The sequence below is a fragment of the Danio rerio genome, chromosome 22 (genome assembly GCF_049306965.1).
Source record: "Danio rerio strain Tuebingen ecotype United States chromosome 22, GRCz12tu, whole genome shotgun sequence".
NCBI classification, from domain to species: Eukaryota; Metazoa; Chordata; class Actinopteri; order Cypriniformes; family Danionidae; genus Danio; species Danio rerio.
The window spans coordinates 1,205,001-1,215,000 of NC_133197.1; the positions used below are offsets into that span (position 1 = coordinate 1,205,001).

General features: G+C 38.2%; 1 protein-coding gene and 1 long non-coding RNA gene across 7 annotated transcripts in view; one reads left to right on the forward strand and one right to left on the reverse strand.

Moving 5' to 3' along the window:
• Positions 1 to 10,000, forward strand: part of guca1ab.1 (guanylate cyclase activator 1Ab.1) — a 26,916-nt gene that overhangs the window by 10,348 nt on the left and 6,568 nt on the right. For 2 of the 5 annotated variants that reach the window (XR_012397333.1, XM_073936338.1), the window contains 2 exons: positions 146 to 382; positions 9,091 to 9,240. Coding sequence is in view for 3 of the 5 variants with exons in the window: in XM_073936338.1 (XP_073792439.1) it covers positions 146 to 382; positions 9,091 to 9,240 (387 nt within the window). In the remaining 2 variants the exon portion in view is untranslated. 5 annotated transcript variants of the gene reach the window in all.
• The window catches only part of LOC141380128 (uncharacterized), a 33,095-nt gene continuing 30,574 nt past the window's right edge, over positions 7,480 to 10,000 (reverse strand). For both annotated transcript variants that reach the window (XR_012397614.1, XR_012397613.1), the window contains exons 3-4: positions 9,550 to 9,621; positions 7,480 to 9,263 (exon numbers count right to left, since the gene is read on the reverse strand). This is a non-coding gene — a long non-coding RNA (uncharacterized lncRNA). The remainder of the gene's footprint in view (positions 9,264 to 9,549; positions 9,622 to 10,000) is intronic.

A 10,000-nucleotide genomic window follows, 5' to 3' on the forward strand; every position in this document is an offset into this window, starting at 1 on the left:
TCTCTGTAAGCAGCAGGTAATTCACTGTAATTTCCAGAGCGGAAAGTTCAGCCCTGAGGGTGACGTCAGTGCTAATTGGCCGGGACAGAGGCTCGTCCTGTCCCGCCGAGTGCCGTCCCGCTGGCTGATCTGATCTGATCTGCAGTGTGAGAGCGAGCCGTGCACCGTCCTGACGCTCCTCAGCATGGGGAACTCCTCCAGCATGTCCGCCACCGAGCTCAGCGCCTGCAAATGCCACCAGTGGTACCGCAAGTTCATGACCGAGTGTCCGTCCGGCCAGCTCACCTTCTACGAGTTCAAGAAGTTCTTCGGCCTCAAGAATCTGTCCGAGAAATCGAACGCATACGTCAATACCATGTTCAAGACCTTCGACATTGACGACGTAAGACAATACGATATTGTTCTCAGTTTTATTGACTGTTATTATTAGTACCGCTATTATGTTTGCTGTTTATACGGTGATTTTATTTGTGTGTGAATTTAGAAATTATCATTGTATGATATGCAGCAAACAACATCGATAATTATTTAAGCAGAACATTACAATGACGATTATCACTGCACTTTTGGACACTGTTAACATAGGGCTTCCTTGTTTTGACAGTTTTGACTGGCGTTTGTGGGAAATTTTATATTATATTTTACAAATTGTACTATTATGTTTGATGTTTATATATTATTAATTTGTGTGTGAATTTAGAAAATATCACTGTAAGATATGCACCAAATAACGTTGATAATTATTTAAGCAGAAGATTAGAATGACGATTATCACGGCAAATTCAGCAAAGAGACTCAACTGCACTTCTGGATACTGTTAACATAGGGCTTCCTTTTGGCACAGTACAGTTTTGATTGGCATTTGTAGCAAATTTTACAGTATATTTTACAAACTGTACTATTATTTTTGCGCTTTATATATAATTTATTTTTGTGTGAATTTAGAGAATATCGTTGTAAGATATGCACCAAACGTCGATAATTCATGCAGAAGATTTGAAAAGCCACTAATTTAGTTTTTTTCCCCCTTAAAAAAAATATGTTCGCAGTTTGTTCAAACTACTTATTTCAAATGGGCTGAAACGACTCAATTATTGAGGTTTTTGCAGGAATAACTTAATTGTTTCAGGTTCAATCCACTTACATTTATAAAAGCTAATAAGTTGACTTAATTCCTTCATGTTTCCGCAACATAAATGGATTGTGTGGAGCTCAGCATTTTCAGCAGTAAAGATTTGTTTATAGTTTATTAAGAAATAGCCTACATCCTCGATTGCATCACAGACCCCAAACAAAACGGGGCACCCAGGGTTACGTTAATCTAAGCTTGCCAGATTGGGCAGATTTACACTCAAGTTTTTCCTACGATAATGGATGAGATTTTGAAGATGTAAAGCTGCACATTAATTTGATTTCATTAATTATTGTGTCAACGGTAGGTATGGGCTGGTATAAGATTCTGATGGTATGATAACCTTGGATAAAAATTACACTGTATGACGGTATTGTGATTACTGCTCTATATTCTTTTTATTACTTTTTTCCCGTTTGAGCACAATAAATTTTATTTTGAGAAACATTAAAATATTTTGGCGCAGTAAATGTGTCAGGATAAATGAATTATTGAATTTTGCTGCCTTCATTTGTTTCAAAAACAGATTTTTTTTTCTGCTGGAGATACTGTTGTCCTAAAAAAATAAAAAAAAAATCATACTCATACCTCAGGATTGTTACTACAGATAAGCGGTTTTAAAACCTTGACTATTCCAAACCCTGAAAATACCTTGAAAACAGTCATCATCCCTTGCCTAATCTACGGTGGAAGGAGCCGGCTATCATGGATTGCTTGTTTACAGCACAATACGAAGGTAAGCAGCAGCCCAAATGACGCATGCTCAGATGTTATGATGTGTGCATGAGTGTGTGATTACTGTCAACCACCAATTATTAGCAACAGCCAAATAGTCTCACACAGTATTTGACATACTCTGCCCCGCTCTGTTGTTAATATGAATAATGACATTTTTAGGCTGTTTTCTCTTTAAACAGCTCTGGTTAACTTCGAAATGAATCAGATGGTAAATCAGGACAGTGTTAGCAAGCACTGCTGTCTCTGAGTTCCAATGCAAAGCTGTAATGTTGAAGGAGCAGAGGAAGTGTGGAATGTTTAATGTTCAGTCAGTCATTTTCTTTTCAGCTTAGTCCCTTTATTAATCAGGGCTCGCCACAGCAGAATGAACCGCCAACTTATCCAGCACATGTTTTTTTTTTTTTTACTGGTTTTTCACCTTTAAATTGGATAGGACAGTGAAGGTTACAGACAGGTAGGGATTGAGAGCAATGAGAGGGGGTAGGGTTGGCAAAGGACCTCGAGCTGGAAACCAGCATGTGTTTTTATGCAGTGCATGCCCTCCCAGCTGCAACCCATCACTGGGAAACATTCATTCCTTCCTTTTCTTTTCGGCTTAGTCCCTTTATTAATCAAGGGTCGCCACGGTGGAATGAACCGCCTGGGAAACATGTTTAAAAAATGACTTTTTATTTTTAAATATTACTCAAGAGTTACTGTAATATGCTGGGAGGACATTGTTGGATAAATTAGTCCTCAAATTTCACCATTTTACTGTTGAAATTGTGCTTTCATTTGTTAGTTGTACTTTAAAATGCTTTACATTAGTGATCACTCATTATTTTACATGGCCACTGTGGTGAAATGACTCTTAATAACATTGGTTTATGCCATTCTTTCTGCAGGGAATGCTTTCGGTGGCTTTTTTGACTGGATATTGATGACCCAATCTGGCAACCAACCGAGTAGCTGAGCACTGGATATTTTATTTCTCTGAAAAACAGGAAAATACAGGTTTGTGCGCATTTTATTTAAGGGATATAATATGTACTATGCTGGAAATGGTTTGTTTTATAAAGATATATGTCATAAGTGTCCTGCAAGGAAGAAAAAAGATGTTTTATTATGATTGTTTTAAGATGCTAAATGTATAGTCCATATATTAAATCTGCACTGTTTGTTCATGGACAGGTTTCTGAGTCAAACACTCGAGCCCAGGACACCGGGTCAAGCAAACACGCTGGAAACTGGACTATATCAGTGGTTCTCGAAGTCGGGGGTCGTCTGGTGATTTCCAAAAATCTATTTATTTTTATTAAACCATAAGAATCACCATGCTTTATCCATAACCTCCTGAAGAGAGAAAAAAAAATCGCTTATAGTTACTGTATTGTAGCTTATAGTTACTAGTTCTGTTGGATTGCGAGCTCTAGGGTAATTACATTATATTAAAGACACGGCAACAGCGTCAGATGAAGCAGATTGATTTTATAACACCAGGGTAACATTTCTGGCACATTTACAGCACTGACATACATTAAAGAAAACTAAATGAAGAGTAGACTTTGGTCTATTGGTGTGCGAGCATGCAGGGTTTCTGTGTTTATAACCACCTCAGAGGATACTGGGGCTCGCGAGTCACTGGCATTGTCATTTTGGGGGTCGCGAGCTGAAAAGTTTGTGAACTCCCGGACTCTGAAAAACCTCTGAATGCCATCTGAAATGTTCTCCTGAAATGAGTATTTCCTCATCCTCCTGTGTTTATGTTCAGTTATTTCTCTTGAAAGTCAATGAAAAGACCTTATTCATCACTATAAAGGTCAAATCGCTGAGCCGACACACACGAGTCTGAGAACAATGCTAATGCTAGGAGAAAATATCAAGTGGCTTTTAGAGGATTGTGCATCTGAACTCTTCACATATTGAATTATTTTCCATCTAAAATGGCTGTTAATTGAATGTAACGCCTTTATACATGTTTAAACTCTAGCTGCGTCCCAAATCGCATACTTATGCACTATTCTACGCCATTTTGTAGTATTAATAGTGTAAGTAGTGTGTTCACACTGAAAACTCTAAAAATAATAAGTGCACTTTAATTACCCGGATGATGCACTCATTCAGCCGCTAAAGTGAAGTGTGTAATGATGGACACTTCACGCACTCAACGACCACAGGTTTGCTTACGTAGCGGAAGGGGCGGAGCTATCGGACGCACATGTTGAATGACTTTATTTATTTTGGATGGTGAAAGCAAAATTCTTCTACGAGAGTGATTATAGCACCTCCCGATGGTGAATGCGGTTATACTCACGGCAGGTATTATTTGATAATTCTGTTGTTTATTTCACTGATTTGGCGACCGTCAAACGTCATCAGGGAAACGGTTTGAATTTCCGCTTAGTAAAAAAACATTAGTGTGCCATTTGGGACAACACTACATACATATACTATCCTGTTGAGTGGGTAAGTGCATAAGTACATAGTGCATGAGTGCATAGTGTATAGTGTGCCATTTGGGACGCAGCTGCTGTCTTGTTTACGCTGTACCTATTGGAAATAAAGATAACACGTAAATAATGATGTTCAAGTTTATTTGTGAGCTAAAAAAGCGGGCTTTTATTGTTTAATATTGTTTATATGCCTTGCTCATAGTAGAGGAACTAAATAAAATCAAAAATCCAGCTCGATAACATCACAGCACTGCGTAAAACTCATTCTGCTTGTGATTAAATGCACTTCTAAAAGCCAGCGCTGTGTGTGTTATAGCTACTATTAAATATGCACCAGCTTTATTTAGATATTTATTTATTCATTTGCATGCACAGCCTGAATTATTGAAGAGTTTACTGAGTATATGACATTAAGCGTGAGGATGCAGGCGGATCTAACTTGTAACTTTATCCGTGAGCCTCTCTCTCTCTCTGTATGTGTGTGTGTGTGTGTGTGTGTGTGTTGGAGGTGAGTAACGAGATTTGTGTTAATACAGTAAACTGAGAGCAAACAGCAGAACTGCACAAGGTCGGAGATCTGGACTCAGAGCCGGTAATCTGGTTAGCAGAGGGGATCGCCCTGCTTTATTTCTGCTTTCCTTCACGTCACGGCACTTTCCACGAAAAACACTAGAGAGTCGAGCGGCGGGGATTAACCCAAAAACCCTGCCATTAGCCTACATTCCTAGCTAGACAGAGGTGATTTAGGCTGTATATTAAAGCTGCTGAATGTCAGTGTTTGACTCTTCTAAAGCATATAAGCAGCATCATATGTGTGGAGATATTCAGACACATGCTCAGTGAACGTGCTGGTTTATCTGGAAAACACTGCTGAAGTCAGATATTCTGCTGGGAACATGTGTGTTATGTGCTGGAACGTCTGCCTTTGTTTTGGTCATTTAACCCGCCCAATGCCACTTCAGCCAATCATATTTCAGCACCGCGGGTTGCCAGATGGTTAAAAACAGCGCATTTCATTCATTCATTTATTCAGTCAGTGATGAAGGCTCTCTAAGTATGTGTCCGTGACTGAAATGTGACCTCTGGTGGACAGTAGCAGACTCTGAAATGAGATGCAGATTCAGAGTTCCACATGAGGTTATTAATTAGCAAATAATATTAATATTACGTTTCCCAGAGATGGGTTGCAGCTGGTAGGGCATCTGCTGCGTAAAAACGTGCAGGATAAGTTGGCGGGTCATTCCGCTGTGGTGACCCTGGATTAATAAAGGGACTAAGCCGACAAGAAAATGAATGAATATTATGAGTGTAAACATTATGTGAGCAAGTTACAGTGTCCTAACAACACGCTACGTGACGAGATTGTAAATGACCTATTTTTTTATTTATTTTGTAGGGGAGCGTAATAGGTTTGAATGGTGCTCGAATGTATTACAGTGGATTTTATTTTGAAATTGTATGCTTCATACTGACGGACTTTTATTATGAAACTTACCTCCCTGCGTTAGTAGTTCCGGTAAAAGGTTCACGCAAAAGTGCGCCAAAGAGCGGATGGAGATCGCTACTTTTCTGAAGACAGCAAGTCTCATTCAAGTGTGCCGCAAGCCTACGTTTGAGTGAAGGTTTCGGCCGTTAGATCGCCCCCTGGGGGCTGGCTGCAGTACAAGTCATAAAGCCCGCCTCCTCCGTGTTAATGAAGGAGACTTGAGCCCAAATAAAAAAAAATATTACACTTGCAATAAAATGTCCCGAAAGATGGTTCTGGTGGATTAAGGCACTGGTTATTGTGCTGAAATAGGTGCAGATCTTCATTTGTGTAAACAGTTTGTTTTTAGCAGTAATTTAATGCTGGGCGTGTCATCGTGATTGACAGCTGTGATTGACAGTTTCTCAAAGCGCGGCGTCTGAGCTTCGGCAGGAGACTGAAATGTTATTATTCGATTTCTGTCTTATTTTACCATGACAAGATGAGTTCAGCAGTAAACTATAGTTTCTGACATACATGATCCTGGTGGAACACTGTTTATTCGCTAAGTTCAGGGCTTTTTTCGGGCTTTATTAGTTTGCTGATACACGCCTAACCACCCAGATAGCAAAACACAGTTCCGGCTAGATTCTCGCCTGCCGGAGACTTATCTCTTAGAGCTCAGACTGACTAATGTTACCTCTGCTGGACCTACTCCGGATGCCTGGACTCACTGCCCGATTCCAGTCCGAGTCAATCGAGCCAGATGCGGCGGCCGAGCGAGCAGGCGCTGCCGCATGCGAACCGGAATCAGCCCGCGACGCCGCGAGTAAGTTATGCGCTGCGGCCTGGAGCTGGCGCGATTGAATATATAAAACCCTCATATTTGTTAACGTTATTACATCCATTTGTGTTGATATGACAGCAAACGCATGCTGAGAAGTTCGGGGGGCGTAGTTGATTTTACATAAAGCGTTTGATTGGAAGCTCGACTCTGCTCATTTTCGCGGCTCCTCCTCTGGCTCCATCAGACAGTCCTTCTGCGCATGTCAAGGCTCCAATTTCAGCAGTCTTTTGCGACAGTTTGTGCCCGTCAAGCAGGCGTTTTGCCCTCAAGGCGTTCAATGGGAAAAAGGGCTGTCGCGTCGTCCATATTTTTTACAGTCATTGGTCTCATTACATGAGAAAAGGTTCAATATTGTATGCTTTAGCACTCTCCGAAGAGGCACAAGGTTAGTGTTTTCATAATACTGTATATATTGTGTGTTTTAGCCTTGTGTGGAAGCATTTAGAATATAATAGTAAGCAGCTAAGTTTGCATTTAAGCTAATTCATGCACTATTGTATTAATGTATTTTTGTTGTATTCTGTTTAGCTCTTACGTTGGTGTTTGATTCAATAAATCAATAAAACCATCAGTTAAATCTTGACCATCAATCGGGGAGGACGCTACGAGATACACACTGTAAAGCAGTTTGGCCTTTCAGAGGCACAGAATAGTGCGCTCACTGCACTCCAGTGAAATGGTGAGGTTTATAATCTAATGCAGTGGTTCTCAACTGGTTTGGCCATGGGACCCACATTTCTATATGGTCATCAAGCCCAAATGTTTAGGAACTATCATATAGTTTTAGGTATTATAATTCATTTGTATTTATTTGTAAACCTGCACAAGTAGTGACAGGTAAATGATAGGATATTCACCAAGACTTACAAATAAACTATATTTTATTGCTGTCATTTTAAAAAAAGGTATCAAGCTATAGAAATATTACAAAGTAACAATGACAAAGACTGTAAACAGAGGTTCGGGCATAGGCGCCCCGTCCTGGAGGGCCGGAGTCCTGCATATTTTAGTTCCAACCCCAATTAAACACACCTGAACCAGCTAATCAGGCTCTGTCTAGGTAAATAAAGGCTGTTTCTCAATATGCGTTATTTGTTGGTTGATTGATTGATTGATTGGTTGATTGATTGATTGATTTGATTGATTGATTGATTGATTGATTGATTGATTGATTGATTGATTGATTGATTGGTTGATTTGATTGGTTGATTGATTGATTTGATTGGCTGATTGATTAATCAATTAATTTGTTGGTTGATTGATTGATTGGTTGGTTGATTGACTGATTTAATTGATTTGATTTATTTGATTGATTGATTGATTGATTGATTTGATTGATTGATTGATTAATTTGATTGATTGATTGATTGATTGATTGATTTGATTGGTTGGTTGATTGATTGATTTGATTGATTGATTGATTGATTGATTGATTGATTGATTGATTAATTGATTAATTTGTTGGTTGATTGATTGATTTGATTGATTGATTGATTGATTGATTTGATTGGTTGGTTGATTGATTGATTTGATTGATTGATTGATTGATTAATTGATTGATTTGTTGGTTGATTGATTGATTGGTTGATTGATTGATTTGATTGATTGATTGATTTGATTGATTTATTTGATTGATTGATTGATTTGATTGATTGATTTATTGACTGGTTGATTGATTGGTTGATTGATTGATTGATTTGATTAATTTATTTGATTGATTGTTTGATTGACTGGTTGATTGATTGGTTGATTGATTGATTAATTGATTGATTTGTTGGTTGATTGATTGATTGGTTGATTGATTGATTTGATTGATTGATTTATTTGATTGATTGATTGATTGACTGGTTGATTGATTGGTTGATTGATTGATTGATTTGATTGATTTATTTGATTGATTGATTGATTGACTGGTTGATTGATTGGTTGATTGATTGATTTGATTATTTGATTGATTGATTGATTGATTGATTGATTGATTTGATTGATTGATTGACTGGTTGATTGATTGGTTGATTGATTGATTGATTGATTTGATTGATTGGTTTACCTGATTTAAAGGATGGTTCACGCACATCCAAAGCTTTTATGCAAGCTTTGGATATTTAAATCAGGTTTATTTCATCTTCTAAATGTGAAGTCAGTTTTGGAGACATTAGATTTTAGATATCCTTAAAGCACACTGATCTAACAAGCTTTACTTCATTTTTGAGCGCAGGTCAAACTCAGTTCCTAAAGGGCCGCAGCTCTGCACAGTTTAGTTCCAGCCCTAATTAAACACACCTGATCAAACTAATTGAGTCCTTCAGGCTGGTTTGAAATCTACAGGTAAGTGTGTTGGAGCAGGGTTGGAACTAAACTGTGCAGGGCTTCAGCCCTCCAGGAATTGAGTTTGACACCCCTGTTTTAGAGGATCTTTCAAATGACGTGTGCATGCATTATTGCCTCATGTGTTTGTTTGTGTATGTGTGTTCAGGATGGCTGTATTGATTTCATGGAGTATGTGGCAGCTCTGAGTCTGGTCCTGAAAGGCGGTGTTCAGCAGAAGCTGCGCTGGTATTTCAAGCTCTTCGATATGGACGGCAGCGGCTGTATCGACAAGGACGAACTGCTGCTCATCTTCAAGGTATCCTGTTAAAGCAGGAGTTCCTACGGAAAAATGTAAACTCTGTCATCATTTGCTATATATTTCCTTCACTTGCTCTAAACCTGTTTGAGTTTCTTTCTTCTGTTGAACATAAAGGAAGATATATTGAGAAAGCTGAAAGCCTGTAACCACTGACTTGCATAGTATTTATTTCTCCTTATGTGGATGTCAATGGTTACAGTTTCCTTGAAATATCTTCATTTGTGTTCAACAGACGCTTATAAAGGTTTATAACCAACTGAGGGAGAGTAAATAGTGTGTACATTAAAAATGTGTGGGTGAACTGACCCTTTAAACTCAGTGGCGTCTGTGCGGCTCTCTGGCGCCATCTGCCGGTCCCATCGCGTTTCATTATCAAGCCTATTATTCATTAAAGCAAAATAAAAAAAAATGAAATGATCCATTGAAGCTTTATATTAATAATAAGATTATAAAAATAAAAAATGACTTTTTGATATTGTTTTTGTTAGCAAGATTATAATGTGAAACGTATTCGTTGGATGTCTTCAGCAACAGTGGTGAGGGCTTAAATCAGGGTTGAAATTTAAAAAATATTTAAATATTAAATATTTAATAAAAATATTAACAAACATTTTGTTCTGATTCTTGATTCCAACATGAAAAAGTAGTTTATAGTAATTTAGTGTCTATAGTGGTTTTGAACTATATCATACTGTATTATAGATAATAGTATTTATAAGTCTTTATTAACAATTGCTCCAGCAAACTGTAATAAATG